The 23,010-nt window shown below is 41.0% G+C and overlaps 1 protein-coding gene across 1 annotated transcript; it reads left to right on the top strand.

Moving 5' to 3' along the window:
* Positions 1-7,596: 7,596 nt before the first annotated feature.
* zfand3 (zinc finger, AN1-type domain 3) lies at positions 7,597-22,967 on the top strand. Its single transcript, XM_084541437.1, has 6 exons — positions 7,597-7,929; positions 12,983-13,023; positions 13,733-13,921; positions 15,799-15,864; positions 17,583-17,780; positions 20,318-22,967. Exons 1-6 carry the CDS (start codon positions 7,847-7,849, stop codon positions 20,470-20,472), a joined length of 732 nt encoding a protein of 243 aa, XP_084397563.1. The 5' UTR covers positions 7,597-7,846; the 3' UTR covers positions 20,473-22,967.
* The last annotated feature ends 43 nt before the right edge of the window (positions 22,968-23,010 follow it).

Raw genomic sequence — 23,010 nt, 5'->3', positions numbered from 1 at the left:
CGCTCAATTATTAAGGTTTTAAATGGCTGCTTTCTTCAAATGTTTCTTCTTTAATAACATTTGATAGCTTTACTCTTGCCAGCATGAATGTCCGTTGCTTTGTTTTCCATTCAGAAGGTAAACCTATGTCTGATTTTTCCTACTACATAACTTTTGCAATATAATTGTATACACATGGTAAAGAGTGTTAAATCCCATCCCATCCTATCAGTAATGTCATTTACACAAAAAAAGCAGACTGGACTGTGGCAGTGTAGTGAACTGTGCAAAGGTGTGTGTCATGAAAAGATGACTGTGTCCTTGTTCACCCTACAAGCAACACAGCCTGCAACTCTGTCAGCGTGGCCGGCTACTGCCACAAGTGTTGCTCAAATGCTAGTTGACGTAGTTGTTGTTGTCATCCGTTTAAATGTTAACTGGTGAAACAAATGCATATAAATGGTTGACGCGTCACCCCATCAGTGGAGCGACAAAAAAAAGTTGAGCTACCATTGAAAATGTATTGTCACTCTCTCGGCTCATGAATGCGTCGTTTTGTGTTTTAAAACATACATATACTATACTATATAGTAGGCACGCATACATTTCCAGGTAATGTGAGGGAGGAGCTTACAAAACAAAACCAGAAGTGTGAGAACAATTCTGGTGGCTAATGAACAGAGATATTCCACTAATGGAGGCCTTGCACACTCCCCATGAATGGCTGCAGACTCTTTTTTTCCCTCTTTGCTTTGCATCAGTAGCAGACTTGTTCAACCATCCCAAAACAATCTCCGTCTTTCATTCCTTTAACCACTTAAAACTTGTTGATATCAAAGACTTTCATAGTGTATAAAAGTAAAATATCATAACTGAGTATTCCAACGTAATACTCTGTTAGCATGACCCATTTCAAATTCAGGATATGGTCACATTTGTAAAATGGTTGAATATCAGTGTATATAATTTGACCTACTGGTAAAGTAAGTGCTAAATTTGACTCAAAATGACCCTCTTTGTGATTGTTTGAGGCATCTACAGTTGCTGTTTCGTGCCAAGTGTTTTTATTTGCATTATGTTTCACTCAGTTCCAGCTGTGGATGAGAATACCGTTGTTCTTAAATTGTTAATGACATGAGCTGACCTCTATCTTCTCAGCCAGAAAAACAGCGTTACACAATGAAAACACTCATGCATAACTTAGAGACAATTAATTACAACAGAAACTCTCCACCTGCACGATCTATCTCTTCCACTGTCTTCTCTTTGTTAACCTCTTCCCTGTGTTTCCCGTCTCTGCCTCCCCCGTTCTCTCTCTCTCACTCTCTCTCTCTCTCTCTCTCTCTCTCTCTCACACATACTATTCCTCTCTCTCCTGACAGGGTGTTCTCAGTATTCACTTTGATCTTCCTCTTCCTCCCCTCTCCTTGCCCCGTCGAGGATCTTCACTAACTTTAATTGAGCAACTTAGAGATCAGTGGCTGATGCCAACATCAACAGTCACTCACAGGTGAAACCACAGTTCATCAAACCTTGATGTGTACGTGTGCAAAATATTAAGTGTAAGCCGAGTTATTTGCATGATTGTGTTTATACTTCCCAAATTTGTATGCACGTCCATTCACAACTGCGCTGGTGGTGCAGAAATGTCAGAGGTCTGGAGCGGAGTTCAGCGTGTAAAAAAAGAAGTGCTTCTTACTAATTGTGTTGCTGTGCATGCTCCGCCGTTGCACTCGCTGTATCTTCTGACTGTTTAGCTGCTCTTTGATCAGCAGATAGTGAGATGGTGGGGAGGCTGTTTATGCCGGCTTCCCCGCCTGATGCATGGGTGGCTTCACTACACATTCTGCACGCATAGGAAGCCAGACTTTTGGTGTGTGTGTGAGATCTTGCCTCTAATAAGTAGTGAGGGCCAATTTCTTTCATAGAATACTAACGTTGTGGGGACATTTTGTTGCAGTTTTGGTCCTCGCAAAGTTTTAATGGTTGACTTGTTCAGACTTGGCTCGAGGGGAAATGTTACAGTTGGGTTAATGGTTAGAGTTGGGGTTGGGGTAAAGGGCTAGGGAATGCATTATGTCAATGGATGGTCCTCATACAGAACATAGAAACACGTGTGTGTGTGTGTGTGTGTGTGTGTGGAGGAAGAGGTACACAATAAAAAGGAAAAGAATGCGAAAAGTGAGAAAAAATAAGAAGAAAAGGAAGTAATGGGGGGAGGGGGTTCTTGAATGAAAGCATGCACACAGCGTTTACTTGCTGCCTGGCAGGGTCTTCTCTGATGTTTATCCCGACTGTGTGTACTTTTAAACATTGCCTACAGCCACTGCTGCTTCACAGCCAAGTTATGATCTCTCAGCTCCTTGTCAAAGACGGTTTTTCTCATCTGTCAATGAGAATTTGTGAACCTGAAAACAGCCAAAAAAGCATTTGCACTTACAATAGCTGCATTTACATGGGCACTAGTATTCCAATAATAATCCAAATAAAAATGTGTCATGTTACCACCTCAGGACAGACTGGTTGGATCAGCCCTAAGAAGAAGAAACATTCAATCAGACTGAGAGTGATGGTGTAAACCTTTTTAGCATAATTATTTCAATAGAGCCTAACAAGTTGTTTCTCTGATAGAAATAAATACTTTCTTTCTACACATTTTCCCCCCACGTGGGGTAAACATCAAGTGATGTGATGGGTTTCCCAGAGGGACAGAAAGATGGTAGTAGCAAAACGAGATGCTCAGACAAGTGTTTGAGAAGATGAACATCGTCTTCTGTCATATTATTTCGGAGTTGCCAATAAGGTTAGAGAGAAAGAAACCATGTAAATGTATATCTCTTATTGGATCATTTCATTTAGTGTCCATGTAGTCAGTTAGGTTGAAGAAATGTTGTCCATGTAAACGTAGCCAGAGTTCAATTATGCCAAGGGTTTTGTAAATGACATTAGAGTTAGGACTTGAAATTGGGTACATCAGTTTTATCAACTGGGAGAAAAGCTATTGTCTAATTATAAAATAACCCTAAACCCCAAATGTCCTGGTTAGATACATCGTAGAAGAAGCAGTATCCAAACTCCAGACAGTCTGCTTATTCAGATCAATACTGCTATTTTCACAGTTGATTAAACCAGGTAATCTTGTTTTCTGACATCCCCCCTCAGACCAAATCTACAAGCTTGACATGCTTCTTCTTGTCCTCCAGCCACTAACAGCAAGCTTTCTTGTCTGTCAGTGGCATTAAAAGATAACAAAGACTCTCATTTATGGACAAATGTGTTTGCAAAGATTTCCCATACAATCCATCTCTAGCATGTTGTAGAGGTCCTGCCTCTCATGTTAGCAGCCACGAATCAACTCGTCATCGACACATGGGCTAATTGGATGTGTAGTTGGTTAATGAGCATATTCTGTACAGATCAGGATTTGTTACTGTACCCATATAAAAATACACGACCAGACCAGGCACCCCCACCCCATAGCAATGACACTCCTTGATGGCAGCAGCCATCCCCAGCAGGATGCAGCCTGACACAGGTACACACAAATACACACAAATACGATTTAGGAACAACTCAGAAAACATGAAAAAGAGCACAAGGTGTTGATCTGGCCCCCAAATTCACTAGATATCAAACTGATCAAGTATCAAGTATCTGTGGGATGATCCACAGAGGCCCCTCCCCTCAACCCATAGGACCCACAGGCCCCCACTAACAACATTCTGTTTCCAGACACCACAGGACAGCCTCAGAAGGCCTATGTCCATTCTCTGATGAATCACAACTGTTTTGGAGGAACAAGAGAGACCTATGCAATATTAGGAAGGTGGTCATAATGTTGTATAAACTGCATAAACTACAATCAGCATCTGATTTCACTATTGTGGATATCTTGAGTGAGTTACATTTTATAACCCGTGTTTGATCCAGTGTCTAATTAATTCTTTAAGTTCTTGTGTTTATTGCTAGGGAGGGGAGAGAGGGTATACAGCAAGGAGAGGCGATCTGTCTTTGAAGTGGTGTTCGCAAATCTCCAGAGGACGACCAAGCCTGCGGCTGGACTCAGGCTGAGGGGAGGGAAGCAACAACCACTTTTCCACTGCGGGGCCAAAACTGGGGCTTGCCTTGGCCATGTTTGCTACACTGAACTGCCATTGTTATCTTTTTATTTGAAAGAATATGTCCCATCAGAAATATGATGTCTTAAGGCGGCAGAGAGTCAACAAAGAAAAGACTAAAAGTTTGCTTTGATTGAGACTGAGCAGCAAATAACAACTAATCCTTTGCTAGCATTGTTTTGCCCTGCACTGGGACAAAGACTCCTAGCAACACTAAAAAACGGGATTCTGCAATCCTCTGTGGTATACCCCTCCCCGTGTCTAACTAGCTAATGAACTATCAGCTATCTATCTTCATTCCACTCAGGGCCCACTTGTCCTTCCCTGCTGACAGAAGCTACTTCTTGGCAGGTCTTGCTGAGGGGAGTCCAAACCTCCTGGCTCTAAAGTAAAGTGTTGCATTCTTCTGAAAGTCATTTTGAGGTGAAAAACAGAATTCAGTGATGCCATTTCTCTTGTCGCAGGCAACATCATCGGTGTTTGCGAATATAAACAACCCCATTCTCAGGGTATGAAAAACAACTGGCTACTACTGAAAACTGCAGACTGATTTTGTGAAATGTTTGCTTTGGACTTCACAATCTTGGCCTTGAATTGACTTTGAATCACCCTGTACCTGTTGACTATTTTATTTTAGTAACCTTGTTAGGCCAATGTTTAGATAGATTATATCTGGAGTTCATCTCAGAAACCAATCATGGAGATACACAAGTCCTAAAGCATCACCAGTGGTCACCTTATGTCCAGGCAAGATGACAGGCGTTCATGCCCACATATATGCCTAATACATTGTAATAAACATTTTCAGTTGGTGTGGTATACATTTTAATACCAGTGACATGAATGTGGAGAGTCCCAACCATAAATGATGTAATGCATGGATTGCAGTTGCACTTTTATCCATGGTGGAATGAAATAATACTCTACATCTTTAATGAGGAAGCTAATAACAGCCTCTAAAATTAGATTTGTCACCAGGAACAAATCAGCAGACATTCATAATTTCACACTGAAGGGTTTAAAGATGTCTGCTTCTATTACTGTGGGGGGAAAGAAATCTGCTTTAAATGCTTTAAATGTTAGATATTATCAAGCTTACATACTGTATATACTACTGAGGAACAATGGTAATGTGTGATCGGGTGTGGTTCTCTAAATCTGAGAAACTGTTTGAAAGTCAATTAAAATAATTAAATAAATAAAAAACAAAGATAAAAATAGTTGCACATTTGCTAATGGTAAGCTGACTTGCTAAAAGAGACGACATACAGCAGGTACAAACACTTAAAATTAATAATTTTATTTAGGCACTAATTCAGCCTTCAAATAAACTGTATTAATTTATTACACAGCTAGTAGTTACAACATAGGAAGTGAACATAAATTGATTAGCGTTCAAGTGGTAACATCAGTCGTAAGTCGCAAGCACACTGCTGCTAGGCAACTAGCAGCAACTAGGCAACCCGGCAATTAAGTGTAAGAAATGCAAAGGGATAATGAAAGGATGAGGCAGTTGGGAATATAAACATTTTACTCAGAAATGTTATTAAATCTATTCAACTGATATATTAGCTTACCATCCACTGTCATGTCTGTATACGGTGGCAAACACATCACAGCTTGTGAACTCAGAACTTTACTGGACATTTGTAGCAAATCCAGTAAACATGACAGCATAAACAAGGCAATGTAATTGTGCCTTCAAATTAGCTCTTGAGCTTGAGATTAAGTAGACAATAAATGCTTGGTAGCATCAGCTGCAAGTCATGACAACACAGCTGCGAGGTAACTGTTGACATCTAGAAGCCTCCGAGGCTAACATTTTTGCAGGCTAATAAGCGGCTGACGTAATATAGTAAATGCAAAGGCATAATGGAATGCTAATTCTACTGTGTATATTAAAATGTTCCTCGGACATATAATACATTTATAAAGAAAATACCACATGACTCAGTTAACTTACCCACTTCTGCTAGTTCTTGGAATATCAGCACGTCAGAACTCGTGTACCCAGACCATAAACAGAGTTATGAAGTTGTGAATACCACAAGAGTGGACGGCTCATATGTAGTTTGCTCACGAACATGGTAAACATGACACCATTTGAGAGCAGCGTGAGTCTTGACATAGAGGAAGCACAGGCAATACCAGGCCCTGAAACAAGAACATGCACATAAACTGAATACAGCCTTCAAAAAAAGTTATAGACAGGCTACAGAGTTGCTTACTCTAATGTTTAGCATGCTAACAAGAGTGTTAGCATAAATCTACACGATGCTAGGGGCTTACTGAAACTACAGCTGAAACTGAGAAAAATGTAATATCAGTTTCACCTGTCAGTCATGGAGAAATCCTGTCACAGAAGGCCTTTCTCAGTGCACACATTTTGATTTGTCACAGAACTGTAAGAAAAGCAAAGGTGTTACTAATAACATCAAGTCTCTCTTGAATTCGTGAGTGTCGACACCGATCAGGCATAACATTATGACCACCTTCCTAATATTGTGTAGGTCTCCCTTGTGCCTCCAAAACAGTTGTGACTCATCAGAGAACGGACATGGGCCTCCTGAGGGTGTCCTGTGGTGTCTGGCAACAGAATGTTGTTAGTGGGGGCCTTTGGGTCCTACGGTTGGAGGGGAGGGGTCTCTGTGGATCAGGCTTGTTCTAGTGCATCCCACATATACATGATCATTTTGGGATCTAAGGGAATCTGGAGGCCAGGTCAACTTGTTTTTTTTTTTTTTTTTGCTTTTGTTTGTTTTTTTAGTTAAACCCCTTTTGTGTGTGTGCCTGTGTCAGGCAGCATCCTGGCGTGGTCTACGAGGGTGGTACATGTCTAAGTAACATCCACATGTATCCCAGGTCCAAACGTTTCCCAGCATCACAAGATGGCCAATGTTATTTACTTTTCCTGTCACTGGTTTTAATGTTGTGGCTGATTGGTGTAGTAAGCCCATACTTGCCAGTGAGGCAGCATGTACACTACCAGATCCCTAAAAGTAAAATATAAAATTAATTCAGAGGTGTTATCATTGAAATCTCAAATTATCCTACAGTGAAATACAAACATGTGTCCAATGATTAACATTGAGCTGATTAGAATAGGATTTATTTTCCAAAAACAGTCTTCTATAATGTGGGTTTCAGTTTCAAGAAGGTTTCATGAGGGTAAATTAATATGCAAAGAAGGAAGTACTGACCAATTTGCAGATTGAAGTCAGTCATTGCTCAAGGTTTACCGAAGAAAGGGAGTATTTGTATGGGTCATACCATACCATAACGCCCCGAAAACAAGTTGTTGAATTGAATCATATACTGAGTTCGGGACGCATTTTAACATGTGCGACGTTTACAATTATCATGTGTGAATTTAGAATCACTCTCTGTCGATCACAAACAAAAAAGGCTAACTTTGGTCTTTCCACTTCCCCACGCACCTCCCCCCTCCACTAGTGGTTTGGTCCTCACTCCAGCTGATCGGCCCAGGATCCCCGGTGTCTCTGTCTGTCCGTCGTTGGCTTTAACGGCCACAGTGCCTCCGCGTCGACTTAAACTGTTTTAATTTCACGGAGTCAGTGGCCGCTCGTGTCGGCAAATCGTTCATCATACACTGAAACCTCGAAGGACAATCTGCCCCGGGTATTGGCTGCATACTTGTCAAAGCCACGGGGATCTAAACGCAAATACGAGGCCCTCACTTCATCCACGGATTCACCTGCTACGCGGAGAGCCTGACACGGGAGAGCGACATGGGGGACACGGGGAGCGAGGGCAGCAAGCCTCCTAGTAACGTTAACGTTATACCCCCGCGCTGCCCCTGTGGTTTCTGGGGGTAAGCCGAAAAATAACTGTCAAGTGTCTTGCTTTCAAATGCTTTTCTTTCTCTGCCAGGAGCTAGCAGAGTCGATAGCCACTAGCATTAGCAGCTCAAACGGGGATGAGCTGCTTTTCTTGTTATTACCCCCTCCCCATTGTTTTGTAGCATTAGCTGCTAGCTAACACCAGCTGGCCGCGGTAACCTTATCCTTTAGAGGGTGAAAGCGAGGTAGAGGTGCGGGATAAGCCCTCCAGGTAACGTGACATGTGTGGCAGTGCTAATAAACTGGTTAGTTAACGTACTAAGTTCACAATGAGACAGCTGGTTAGAGATGAACTGCTTTGGAAACATGAACCAGGCTGGACGTTCAAGTCTGCTGAAATATGTACAGTATGTGTCAAGAGTGTCACAGGCTGGCTTCAAGGTGTTTACACATTGACACAGCATGTTTGCTTTTGATTTCCAAAGCACATTAAGAGCATTTCATTGTGTCCTGTGGGATACCCAAGATATCGCGAGCTTTTGTAACGTTATAGATATTTAATGGCACGTGCTAAAATAATACAAAAAAACACCCAGAATATACACATAGATATAGACATTTAATTTGTTGGCTAAATTGACGAAGTTTGCTACAAATGCCTGGCCTTACAAACATAGTACTTAAGTTAAATTGAAATAATATAAAGAAAGAAAGTATATAGCTATTCTGAACAATCTCTTTTCTAGACTTTACATTTTCTCTTCAAGGAAGTGAAGTAATGTGTACTAGGCCAGCGAAAACCATGTTCTCTTCCTCTATTATTATTATTGCTAAAGTAGGCCTACCTAAGTCACTACGTGTATATGTTTTAGGAAACGGTCTGTGTTTCCATGACAGTTTGCCCAGTGACTGGTTTGATGAGCATGGAAATGTTGTAAAATGAAAACCATTGCAGTGTCAGCCACCAGATCTCACCAGAGATGATTTTTTTTTCCATGAGTTCAACCTGCTTTTCTCATGAGGTAGTGATGCTCCGTCTGGTCAGATTTCACCGAGCTTTCAAATATCTGTGGAGTTTGCACCAAAATCATGGCATCCCTACTGTCTATGAGGCCACCGGATGGTTTGGGTACAGTTCCAAAACTAAGCACTGAGAGTTTCACATTTTACCGTTTAAATTTAGCTTTTCTCCATTAAACTTGTTTCACATTCACAACGTACAAGTGTGAACATCTGCCCCAGTTTTGCAACTATTCTGACCAAGCTCTGAAATTCCTGGCCCATATTTAATGGACTGTTCCATGGACACACGCTATTTTGTATCCTATCTTTTTCACTAGGCTTTGTCATCAGTCTATCTGACCTCTTTGTGACAAATTATTTGTTGAGGAGTCTGTATTGGGCTTGCCTAACTTTTAGATCAAGCTTTTTATCTAGCATTTTCTCAGTTTATGCTGTATACAGGAAATTTGAGGTATGCTTTTGCATTTACTGAAAATCTGTAGCAGCAAACATGAGTCAAGTTAGTCTAATTAGAGACTAATTGGAGAACTGATACCAGCAGACATGCTGCTTGTGTGCTAATGACGGTGGGTCCTTCAGCTGACACGAAGGCCAAGCTTCCCCTACAGTTTCTCCCCAAATGAGAAGGAGTTTGGTTTTTCTTGCTTATAGACATATTGTGTTTAGACAAGTGTTAGCTAAAGGAATTTGCTGGAATCACCTGAAGCTTATTTCCTCTGCTGCAGTTTCTTCTGCTTTGTGCATAACATCAGGACAGCACTCGTATGTTTCTCCCCAAACATGTCTGAAGTGGCACAATTCGCTGCACCACGAATGGCTGTGATTCGAGCTCCGTGCCTTACAATACATAACTGCATGTTACATTTAGCCAGAGATGCCTTATTAATACTTTAATATGTCTGAGAGCATCTGTCTGGGCTGAAGAAGATTTGCCTTTTTTTGTTTGCCTTTGCTCAACATTGTTGTGTTGTAAAGGTGCCTCTGCATCTGTACAGTGCTTTTGTCTTGAGTTTTAAATGTAGGCTGAGAGAAGTTTTAGTTTATATCAGATAATTCAAAAGCTTTTGGCTTCCAGTAAATACAACAGAAAACATCTGTTGGTACTTAATTTTTTCAGGCCTCAAACAGATATGAGGCAAGTATAATTTATGTTGTTGTTTCAGATGTTACATCCATTTTCCAGACTGTAGGTTATTGGGTTAGTAACTATTGCACAGTAACACATGGTTTCTCTTTATCTCTGCTGTGGTTAGCTGCTCTTGGTTGTTAAGTGATATGTGGCATGATATTTCTGGCGGTGCCTTAAATAGATATTTTTCAGTGTGTGTTATGAATGGATTTAAAAAAGAAGATTTCTAACAATCTAGAGTACTACATCACTAACCTGCTGTCGTGATTTCATATGAGCGCAGACGCTGTGTAATACTCCAAATAATGAGCATTGCTGTTGCCAAAGTTATGGAGAATTGCTGGATTAGTCAAGTAATTGCTTGATCAATTCATTTATTAATTAGTTCTGCATTGCTGTTCATAACAAAAACATTTTAGATCAATACAGGTATTTAATGCATGACTTAAAATAGGTTGCATTTCAGAATTGGCATGATGAAGAAATATAACGACTGTCTCCTTTGGGTCTCAATTTGATTTAAGAATATGTACAACCGCTGATGTTTGTTGGCTTTTCACACCGCAAGGATACAGAGCAAGGTGTGTTATGTTGCTCCGCACAATAATGGAGATATTGCCCCATGTTCAGCATTAAAGTTAACTTCCTATTTGACTTGCCTCACTTTGTGAGAGAAGCCCCTGATCCATTTATTTGTCTATGTTACATGATGACTCCTCAGCTGTATAAGCTGCAAGGATAATGCTAAGTTGCCTTTTATGAAATATCAGTTAAGCTAGTTGTTATAAAACTATTTTCTCTGCGTGTTAGAAAACATTCTGAAAACCTGCATATTTATGTAATTTAGCATGAAGCTGAACTTTAGAATTTCTTTCCAACATGTCCTTCATTGTCTTTGTATTTTTAAAGAATATTGTTTCGTTTGCGATGGTGTTTGACATGGAACTTTGAATATTTGGTGGATGCTCATACTGACCTTCCAGTTTCTATTGAAAAACATTGAGCCACATATGTGTTTCCAGCAAATGTAGAGCTGCAGGCGATTATCGCCACTTCTCCAGTAATATAAAATTCTGTTTAGCTGTTTTCTGAGAATGTTTGATCCCCAGTAACTCCAGATTGTTTTCTATCTACTTCAGCCACATGTGTGGGTGACAGCGTATCTTTGAACAATTTTTAACTGACTTCTATCTGTATCTGTGTTAGTTTTTTATTTTGCTCCTCATGTCAGTTGGATTTAATAGAACCTAATTTCTTCAAAATATTTATCACCTATCACTCTGACTGAATCACCAACCAATCTTCCTGTCTGTCCCAATCACGTATTTTCATTAGTAACAACTATGAAATAGGCAGGTTGTGTGCACTTAATTTTGCATCCACGGAGCCGTTCCTTTCCTGCATAGTTTTAGACACCCTTCCTCATCTTGTGTATTTCCGTAATGAACCTGTGTTTTGATTACCTCTGATTTGTAAGGCTAACAGCAGGATACAAGTTGTTGTTCACTCAGCCGCGGCTTCCTCGCTGCCTGTGTCTCATGATGAGGTTTCTCCTCTAACCCAACTTCTTGCTTCCTACTTTCTCTTTGTACTAAAGACGTCACACCGGCAGACTGACGGACGGCCCTCAGGTTGACTGCAGCTGACCCTACATTTAGAAATGGGGACAAAGGTGTGCAACGGAGCGCCCAAAATAAATAGAATGTGACTGATAGCGGCGACCGTCACGCTCGATGCACAGACAGTGAGGACGGGGGGCTTGAGGGGAAATGAGAGGAGCCTTAGCGGAGGAAAGCAAGTGGAGCCATCTGCTGTGAAAGAGCTGTGCCACTGAAATCAGCAAGGCTTCAATGATCAGATCCATAACAATAGCTATCTTGTATCAAAGCTCTTCATCTGTGATCAAGCTCGGTAGTTTTTCTTTTCTAATCTTCATCAGTTGAGTTGTAATGTCAGCTCAGCCTTTATGTTTTCATTTGAGTGCAACAGACTCTTCACTTAATCAAAGCGATGCTCAAGTGAACCCACACTTCACTGCACAAAACCAAAGTTTTAGTTAATTAAGATATGAAGACAGCCAACCATTGACTTGACCTTTACTTGTACCTATACAATGAATGTATTGATATTACAGATGCCATGGAGGAGAATTCCTTACGGTTAGATATATGCACATGCAAATACTCTCTAAAGAGTCTTTGACTTTTTGGGCATGAACACACAGGGACAGTATGTCATAACACTGGCTTATCAAGGTGTTACAGTTAACATTTGGGAAAATTCAATCTTATTTACTGGTGTACCTGCAGACACGTAAGTATCCATTTGGAACGATCTGTCTGGCTACCTGATGCTTTTAGTTCTAGTTTAGTGAACCAACTCTTGACAACAATAACTGGTTCGTTAGTTTGTAGCAGATGCTCGTTTTTCTTTTTCCGCCAGCCAAGAGTTTTATGTGTGTTGGTGTTTTAGAGTTGCGTTTATGTTATAGTCATAAAGTCATAAAATACATTTTTTTAATCTTTAATTGGAAATGTGTAGTTTGAAATGTGTGTATTTCTTTATGTTCCTTAATGGATTGCAAGGTTAAAAAAGCTCTTAGCAAACGTCACATCTCACCTGATTCATCGTCCTACCTGGTGTGCTACATACTGTATGCTTTGACAGCCTCATATTGTAGAAGGGGAGCTTTGGAACCTGTAAATAATTTAAAACTGTAGCTCGAATCACGTTCCTCATGTTGAATTTATCTTTTCCAGGATCGCAAATGAAAAATAAAGTCTTTGCATCTTGGTGTCATGGAAACGCGTTATTCTTGCTGTGTGGATACCCACCAGCAAAGGATGCTCGCATAATTTTGATTTATTTTTTTTCATAAACTCACAAAGTACTTTATTAACTAACATGCATTTCCTTTTTTTTTTCGTCCTCAGGTCGAGCAAAACCATGAATCTCTGCTCAAAATGTTTTGCAGGTAAGTTCTGCTGTGTGTTTCTTTGGTCGACTTATCTCAACACAGACCTGTGTGCATTTAGGGGGTGATATACTGTCTCCACTGCTGTAGCTGCTCTGGAAAAAAACTTTGACAAAAAGTTCAAGTGACAAAAAAAGGAGAAACTCTTAACAAATATCCAACCAGAATTCAACTTTTTGCTTGAGAAACTTGAGGCAATTACTGCCTCTTTTCACCACTAAGGTGGAAGATCTTTCCTTCTTAATTCATGAAGGGACCCTTGACATTTTCTCTCTCTCTTGCACAATCTCCACCATTTACATACAAATCTCACTTAATCCCTTTTCAGATCTGTCGCTGGAGAAAATGGCTCAAGGTGGTCGATTTAAGACAAATGAAAAGAAATTAAACTGTGTTCATTGCTCTTTCCTTTGCTCAAGATTAGGGTTTTTTTAGTGTAAGGTTCAGTGTCTGTGTGCTGAGCCAAGTTGTGCAACTCAGACACAAGTCTCGCCAGGATATTTTGTCCCATTTCCATCTGTATTCACATTATCTGACAACATTAGTGCTAGAAAAATGAGTCGAAAGTGACACCATTGATATAAACTATGAACAATCCTGTCTCTCTGCGTTACTCCTATCTCAAAAGTGATGGATAGACGGATTAAAAAATGTGCGTACAAATGTGCAAGAATGCAAGATTGTTTTACCGTGTCTCTTTTATTCATAGACATTCAGAAGAAACAGCCAAATGAGGACTGTGCTCCAAAGGCCTCTTCAAGCTCTAGCAACAGTCAAGCAGACATCTTCTGTAATGACACCAACAGCAGCATTAGCCAGTCCCTGATGTCGATGCCAAGCACATCAGAAGACCCTTTGCCCAGAGAGACCGTAGTGACATCTGTACCTGTTCAGGACGGTAAGACACCAGTTATTTAGTGAGTTTAATCTTTGGACCACTCTGATGTGTAGATTATAAAGTCTGTGCAAAGTGGTCTGCTTGGTTTCTAATGCTCACCCTATACGTTGAACAAACGTATGCTTAGTTGGCTGCAAAGTTAGAAGTATGCTTTAATGCACATTCATTCATTTTAGTGGTTAGAGTGAGTAGCTTTTAGTAGAGGGCATCTTCTAGAAGACTGCTACTGGTTTCTGCCTGCCGAAGCAGCACTAGCAGCAGCTGCCCTGGCTATATTTGTCCTCACGACACAGATAGAATGATAGGAAAGGGCATCTATTCAGAAGTGAAGGTTTTAAGAGGACGCCTACAATTGCCACGGCATTTGTCATCGCTGTACAGTGACAAGGTTATTTGTGGAGGCCAATTCAGGACAGGGCAATGAAGTGGCTACCAAAAAGATGTGCAGAGATGGTGAAAAATTGCCACACTAACCTGGTGCTTTGCTACAACGGGGGATATTTTAATAAAAATGCGAGCTGGCACATGATATTGTTAAATTTTAAAAGAAACACCCCATGGAACTGGCTAATTCACTCACAAACTGGCAAAGTAATTCAATAAAATGTGTCAAGAGAGAAACAGATGCTGAAATATGATTTTAATGTTACTTGCTTTATTGCTGCTTTTATTCTGGGGTCCCTGTAGTTGAAAGACAGCTAGAATGTAATTAACGTCAGCTTACTACCTAAGAAAGTAGTTAATGTCTTTCTATGAAATGTCAAAGCATGAATTACAGTATATCAGCCACACCATTAAAACCACTGACAGAAGAAGTAAATAGCATTGACCATCTTGTGACAATTCAATGTTCTGCTGGGAAACGTCTGGACCTGGCGTTCATGTGGATGTTACTTAGACATGTACCACCCACCTAGACCAGACCAGGCACCCCCACCCCATAGCATGGATACTCCTTGATGTCAGCAGCCATCCTCAGCAGGATGCAGACTGACACAGACACACACACAAAAACGGTTTAGGAACAACTCAAAAAACATGAAAAATAGCACAAGGTGTTTACCTGGCCTCCACATTCACTAGATCCCAAACTGATCAAGTATCTGTGGGATGCACTGGAACAAGCCTGATCCACAGAGACCCCTCCCCTCAACCCATAGGACCCAAAGGCCCCCACTAACAACATTCTGTTGCCAGACACCTCAGGACACCCCATGTCCATTCTCTGATGAGTCAGAACCGTTTTGGAGGCACAAAGGAGACCTACATAATACTAGGAAGGTGGTCATAATGTCGATATTTGGCTTAGTTGCATTTCTAGTCGTCCACACCTTTCACCAACTTTTAAAACTGCTTCAGGAACAGGTGGATCATATATCACATATTTGCTACAACTGTAATCCTCCCTCCCCCCACCTCCAGCTAGCCGTCTCTTGGCTGGCTTCAATCTGCACAGATGCACACTGCGATCTCCCCTCCATAGATACCTATCATAACTGCTGGGGGGTGTGGGGGGGGGCTCACAGCATAATAAAGGATTCCAAACAGCCCAGTCACAGTCTTTTCATCCTGCTGCCATGTAGGAAACGGCACCAGAGTATCTGGGCAACCGCTAGGAGATTCTCCGGCAGCTTTTGTCCTCAAGCTCTTACGATTATAAACTCTGGGCCTTTCAGGGTAACCTAACACATGACCAATATCTCAGTCTGTTGCAGCTTATCCATTTTATCCTTTTTCACACAGCTGAGTGACTTCTACATTTCTGAAGACTTTGGAAGAGTGTGGATACACGCTTTAGCACTGTTTTTTTTTAATGTACAGTTGTGTTTTGTCATTTTAACATCGTCTCTTTTTTACGCACTGTCTCTCTCTTTCAGGAGTGTCCAGCACAGACACAGTCTTGGGTTCACTCTCCACTCCTACAAAACGTTCCTTTGAGTCAGGTATGCCTCAGTCCGACGTCTGTTTTGCATTGTGAGCTTGTCATGTCGACTTAAGGAGCTCAGATTTGTGAACGTGGTAGCAATAAACAGTGCTTATTCAAAATGGGTTTGCCTAATTGTTCGAGCAGGAGGAACTGCGGAGGGAAGGATATTGGGGGCGCAATAGAGCGTGTCTGGCAGAGTGTGTGAATGTAAAGGCCAGTCATGCAATTGTTAGAGTGAATGAAGACCACGACTACACACATATACGAATGTAGTGTTTACAAAAAAAGTCACAGCTAGAGGGTCCCATGTTTGATCCTGTAGATAAATTAGACTTGAATTACAGTGACACACTTCTGACAGAGCTTAAACGGGTGCGTGTGCGGAGCTGTGTTAGACTGCACCATTATTGACAGCCTCGATCAAATTAAGCTGGGCGACGCCTAAAAAAAAACTGCAGACTAGATTTCTCTTTATTATGCTTTCACTCTCGGGTCACGCAAACTGGTGCTCTCATACACGTGCACACTCGCACACGACTTGAGACAACTGCAGAGCTCAGCAGTGGTGTGTGAACATGTTGATCCTTTGTCTAATGCAGCTGGATCATGGGAGTACAGCACCGTGGCACACATGCACACACTGCATCCTTTAAACCTTTTGCTGCTGGCTGAGTTGATGTTTGACTTGCCATTGTCTCTCCAAAGAGGAAATCTGTCTTTTGCTTTTACCTTTTTGTGTAACCTATTAATGTCTTAAAGCTCAGTTATCAGTTTATAGTACAAACTATAAAAAAAAAAAAATTGTGAGGCATTGACTCGTAGGTAAATCTAACATGTCAGTCTGTCTAAATTGGCTGCTGAGATGTAGTCGGATAACAGAAGGCAGTCAAGGAGGAAGCAGTTTTCTCACAACATGCCATTGCACATGTGCAGGCACACACACACACACAGACACACAGGGATCGATGGGCAGGCTAGGGGGGGATCTGACTGCTCAGCTTGGCCTAGTTCTCAGAGATTTATTGAGCGCTGATCTGCATTTCGGCCGGGCCAGGGAAAAAGTCTGCAGGATTGATGAGAAAAGCTGAGTCGAAATTCCAGCCGGCCGGCGGAAGCTCGCTGCGTGTTTCTACTGTCGGAGATGTCGGGCTGCTTGTAATCTAATTCAGAAGAAACTATTAATCACTTTTTAGTTTAACAAAATGAGGAGTTTTTCCCAGTGTGACAGCATCTGGTCTCTCCCGGTCACAGAGCAGACTAAATCAGAAAATATCTTGTTGGAGTTCTGAAGCTTTCTCTTGAAAATCCAGTCAGCGCTGCAATCTGGGTTATTTGGGATCATTATGTGCCTGGAGGAATAATAAAAATTGTAGAAGGGTTTTGGCTTCCAGCATATGGGTAGTTTTATTATTTTTAACCATTTGAGAAGGTTATTAGCCTTGACACATATCTGTAACAGAAAACTGATTAGTCTGTGTTGCTGTTATATATCAATTCACATGATTCTTTTTTGGAATATTTTAGAATGTGTAGTTTTTAAAGACAAGATTATGTGTATTTGGGTTGCATGGACAGGTTTAGCTCCAATAGATTAAAAAATAAAGATTCGGAATACCCACTGTTTAGCTATTAAAGTGTTAACTGTATGTCCAGGAACTGCTTAACATGTTCATTGTGAAAAAAGGAATTTAGACTCTGTTTCTTCACTGTGTATATGTGCTTATGTGTCTTCAGCCTCGGAGTCAGAAAGCGACGTTTCTCCCGAGAAGCGAGCAAGAGTGGGTGAGGTCCCCGAGGGCGAGGAGTCTTCATCATCGTCTGCATCGTCATCCTCATCTCGCAGCGGCTCTAAACAGCGGAGCCGCAAACGTTGCCATCGCTGCCAAACCAAACTGGAGCTGGTACAGCAAGAGCTGGGTTCCTGCCGCTGTGGTATGATGATACACCTCTATAAAACATACAATGCACATGAAAATGCATGCATGACCAGACCCACTCACACATAAGAGCATAAACATTGGGTTTATAAGTAGAGGTAGCTATTATTAAAGGCCTAATTTGGGTGCATGCTTATACATACGTTCACTAAATACATTATGGGTTGGTTGGTCATAGTTTTGTGAATTTTACATCCGGTGCACTGAAACGCTTCTATATCCTGGGCATGTGTTTGACAGAAACGTTGAAGACCAGAGAGCTTCTTCTCGCCTTGAGGGACCAATAGTGTTTCACATTGCCCATAAAACATAAGCCAATTACCACAAACACTAATGCAGTTTAAACCAATACTTGGCTTGCTAATCAACTTGTTTGCATACAAATTAAAGTACTTAAAAAGTCAACGCTCTTCACTGCTTAAAGACCAATCTGCTTAAACCAACGCAATAATTTTTAAATTGGAAATTGACTTGCCTTTTTCTCCAGCAGGCACTGGTTAATGCACGGGCCATCCATCCTTAATAGTCCAGCGCTTACTATGAAAACATGCTTTTCACAGACTGAAAGGGGAAATGGTGGCGATTACAGTGATTTCTGACTATTGCAGTAATTGCAGATTACTCTGCTAATGGTTCCGCAGAATGTTCCACGGTGTAAGCCAAGAAGGTCTGATAATGAGTTGAAAGCATGAATGCTTTTCAGATTGCAAATGGGGGGAGAAAGGATAGCTCTGGCAGGGAATCTGATCCAGTGTTGTCACACTCCGTACTATTCTGCTCGTAGACAGTGCCTCTAATATTCATCTTACTTGGAGTTAGAATGACACAGAGCAAAGGCACTGGAATTAAATAGCTAATGAAGTCATATCTTTTGATGTGGAGACCCAAAAGAAAGAGAATTTTTAACATTTTCATTCTCATTCACCTTGCAAGCTAGGGACCTTGAATTTCTAATTATAAAACCGTAACCTGCTTTGTAATACATGTACCTGTGTGGCTACAGATTTAGTTTGTTCCAAATCAGAAGGATCAAACATCAAGATGTAGTCAGACTTGGTCTCAAGATTAATGTTGTTGTTCTCCTCATCCTCTGAACTATCTTATGGAACATAACACAGCACACACACACACAGTGGTAGGGTTGGTGAAAACCACTTAGTGTGAAGGATTAGCCTATTAATTACTGTCTCTAACTACAATAAGTGGTGACCCACTGATTCAGCGTGCCTGCCAATGTCAGGCATAGAGGTTATATTATGAAAGACTTTCACGAGGAAGAGCAGTCGAGGGCCAAGGCTTTGTCCTGGGAGGAAACACAGCGGTGAAGGTCTTAATCCACCATTTTTAACCGCGGGTGGTTGCATGTGTAGGAGAGGGTGCTGAATGTGTCCGAACCAGCACATCAACATCCATGTGAGGACAGAAGCAGAGATGTGAGATATTATTATGTTTCAGCCGCTGGCGTGCGTTCGTATAACTAGTTAGGCTCTCTGTACTCTCTGTACGTGCGTGTGTGCTTTTTAAATTTTAGCTGCATTGGTTATTTAAGACGGCTTGGACTGAAAACTGATTTTTTATTTTAGTTTTAGATTACCCCAAAACATTGTCAATCACTGCATTTCTTCCCAGCCTGTTAATGTTTTAAATAAATAATGTCACCATTTAGTTGCATAATGTCACCAGTGAGTTTGTAGAAAGATCTCCTGTTTGCAGTGTCTGATGGTGGATGATACGTCCAACTCTCTCCCTTCCACTCCATTCATGAATGCTGTAATCATATAGGTTTTAATTGCATAGCAACCAGCCGTCAAACTGGGCTTTTAATCACCACTTATTGAACAGCAGCGGTGTTATTATGTATATTAATGAATGAATTTAAGACGATGAGAGCTAACGACCTTCTCTGAGCTTAACAAGTATCCTGCAGTGGCAGGGCCTTTTGTTGGACGTGCTACAGTATAGACTGAGAGTCAGTGAGAGTGATGAGGGTTCTCTGTTGAATGGAGTCAAAGGAGGAGGCTATCAAGTAGAACGACCTTCTTCCGGTACAAAGACCTTTTGCAAAGACTCGTCTGCAGCAGTGCACATTATTGGTTCTTCAAAAAAATATATATATTTACAGAGACGTTTATCAACCTTTATGTTCGTAGTTCATGCACCAGTGTGTTAGAGTTGGTGGCATCTAGCAGTGAGATTGCAAATTGCAACCAATACCTCAAGCCCACTGGTGGTTACTTGCTCCGTAGATACGATGGGATTATTCGAAGCTAAAAAAACAAAACGAAAACGCAACAGTAACATATTAATGAAAATATATCCTATTTCTGCCTTAATCCTAAATATTGGTCCTTTAGTATTTATTATTAAGGGTATAGATATGTTTCAATAAACTGTAATTTTTTCTTTTTTATGCTTTGAATTACCTTTGTCAGCATGTCAGTTACAACCGCAATATTTATCCATTCACTGAGCACAGCAAATTAACCACTCTCCTTATTCTATGCCCATGAATCCCCCCCACCCACCCTCCAGGTTATGTCTTCTGTATGCTCCATCGGCTTCCAGAGCAACACGACTGTCTGTTTGACCACCTGGGCCGCGGGCGCCAGGAGGCGGTCCTCAAGATGGTTAAGCTCGACCGCAAAGTGGGCCGCTCCTGCCAGCGCATCGGGGAGGAGTGCTCTTGAGCGTCCGTTCCCCCGAAAGAACCTCTGTGTTCAGACGGCGTCCCAGCACTAACAGGGATATGATTTTTTTCTTTTTCATATATATATATATATAATTTTTTTTTTTTTTAGGATTTTTGCAGATTTTTTGGATACAAACCTCCTCAGTTTTTTTTTTCTTTTTAAATAATCCTCTCTCTTTTTAAATTCTCCTTTTAAACCCACATTCTGGTTCGTTCTCGCTTCTGTTGGCTTGATCACATCCCTGCTGCTAAGATGCCTTGTGGAAAAAAAAAAAACAACAAACCCAGGAATGACGGAACAATAAGGCAGTATAAGGAAGTATACAGTTTCTTCACCTTTTTTGCAAGTTCTTGAGTACACGCAGTATGAATGGAATGGGAATAAATAAAAGGATGGAGAGAAGAAATTTAGTGCTGTATGCATACGTCTGTCTTGGAAACCAGACTGTACTCTATACCTCAGAGAAGAAAAGATGAAGAATGGAGTGATGACGATGAGGAGGAGGAGGAGGGGAAGAGGGATGAGAAAGAAATGGTTATCCTTCACGTATACTTTGACTTTGGCGCTGTATATAGACTGTGCTCTTTACCTCAAAATCAGACCAGAGCTGCTTTGTACTCTGCGCCGACGTAGGACTTTGTCAAGCAAACGAGCTAACCAGTCTCAGTTTAAATCAGTGTCTTACCCTGGCCGCCCTCCAACTATAATCCTAAACCTTCAGAAACACAAGCACCTGTTAATCATTCACCTCAGGATACTGAAGCTCAATCTTCCCTCCTCGTCCTCCGCCTCCTTCCAGCTTACATCTTCCCTTCTGCTCTAGAGGACATCATTCACCCCGTTTGTTCCAATGTTTTTGAGGAGGTGTTTCTGCCACTGTGGACGAAATCGTCAGGATACTGTTGGAAGTCCATGTTCAGAACTAGCAGTGTGTGCCGGACTCGGACACACATGCTGGTGGTGGGAACAGCGAACTAATTGTCCTCTGGATTACTCTCAGATCCGTTTTCGATGTTGGAATGTGACTGATGAAGACTTCATTTGTTGAGGATTTTCTCCGTCTTCCCCCATTTGTCTGTCTTTATCTCCTTATCCTCCACGGACCTTCTCATGCCCATAGACTTTTTCAACGAGTGCGTTCTGTCTGCGCCGGATATTTTCAAACATGGGGAGGATGACATTTACAGGACACACGGGGCAACACGTGCTCGCCATTTAAGACTGGACCTGAATGTCTGCATTGTCATATATTACTACACTTTTGCAAATACTTATTATTTGTTATTTGTCATGATATCCTATTTTATGTTCTCAGCTGTTGTTCACATTGAGCACAAACAGGTAAAATCAAGCATTCTGTATTCTTTGGACCGAGGATACAAAAGCAAACTGTTTCCACTTGGGATTACGATTGGCTGTTCAGGTCTTGTAATATTCTAGGCCTTCATTTCAGTTATCCACACTTTAAGGTGAATTTCGGAGCGAGCTTTGAAGCAAGGTTTAATGTCTTTGGTTTTCACTCTTTTTGGCCGTACTTTAATACCCCTTACTACATGTTTTGATTTCCTGCTAGCATGATGAGATCACATGAATCCTCCTTCCCTTCACTTGGGTTGTCTCATCTTTCCCTGTATTGATTGCTCTATTTTTCCTTATTTCGCCCTCTCCGTCTCCCTCCTTCCCTCCCTCCCTCCCTCACCCTTGTTACGCTGCAGATGAGGGAATGGGGCTGGGATGAGGTGAGCAGAGTGCTGAAAGTTAATATCAGCAAATAATTACCTTCCACGCATTTTCCTGGTGGACTGTGGAAGGAACAGAAAATGCATAACGAATGAGTATTGTGTATCTTAAAAAAAAAAAAAAAAAAAACCTTATTTAACCTCTTTTGCGTTTTGGACTTAAGTGTAGAGCTGCGTTTTTGGTTGTAACGTGGTTATAAAATGGAAAGGTGAATGTGGAAAATTTATTTTTGTTTCTTTTGCTTTACATTTTATTTCTCCTTTCCAACTTTTGTTTTGTTTTACTGAGAAAGAATAAACTGGATTAGAAAAAAAAATGTGAGCATCTCTGTTGTACTTACTGACATGGATGGAAAGATTGATTCTTATGTAGAGTTTGTAGCAGTTTCGTGTGTTTTTTCTTTTCTTTTTGCCCAGATTTGATTTTGACATTGGTCACAAAGACAAAACTTGGGATGAACTTTAATATGTTAAATGAAATCATGTCTAACTCTTCTTTCAACATGTTATTGGCTCTCCTGAATGTCCTAACATCCACCTACTGTTTATAGTGATGTAAACGCCTGTTTACTGCTCACAGAGGGCTGCTATAAACCCACTCTCATTAACTTAACAAAATCTGTTTGTGTGTGTGCTTGTGTGTGAACATGTGTGCTTGTTAAATGGGAAATTTTAACTAAACCGGCTTCTGATGGCAGCAGTGAGCCTTGTGGGTTTCTCAACTAATTAAATTTGTGGGGGGGAAAAAAAAAAAACCCCACATGTTGCCATGATCAAAAGATATCCTAAAAATGTT

Source organism: Chelon labrosus (genome assembly GCF_963514085.1).
Source record: "Chelon labrosus genome assembly, chromosome: 3".
Lineage (NCBI taxonomy): Eukaryota > Metazoa > Chordata > Actinopteri > Mugiliformes > Mugilidae > Chelon > Chelon labrosus.
Note: the sequence above shows the minus strand (reverse complement) of the source record. Positions and strands in the feature narration are given on the sequence as shown.

Bases quoted from the DNA above. Each gene is read 5' to 3' on its own strand.
- zfand3 (XM_084541437.1), top strand. From the start codon at position 7,847: ATGGGGGACACGGGGAGCGAGGGCAGCAAGCCTCCTAGTAACGTTAAC. The intron at 7,930-12,982 runs GTAAGCCGAAAA...TTTCGTCCTCAG, and splicing joins TGCCCCTGTGGTTTCTGGGG to GTCGAGCAAAACCATGAATC. The intron at 15,865-17,582 runs GTATGCCTCAGT...ATGTGTCTTCAG, and splicing joins AAAACGTTCCTTTGAGTCAG to CCTCGGAGTCAGAAAGCGAC.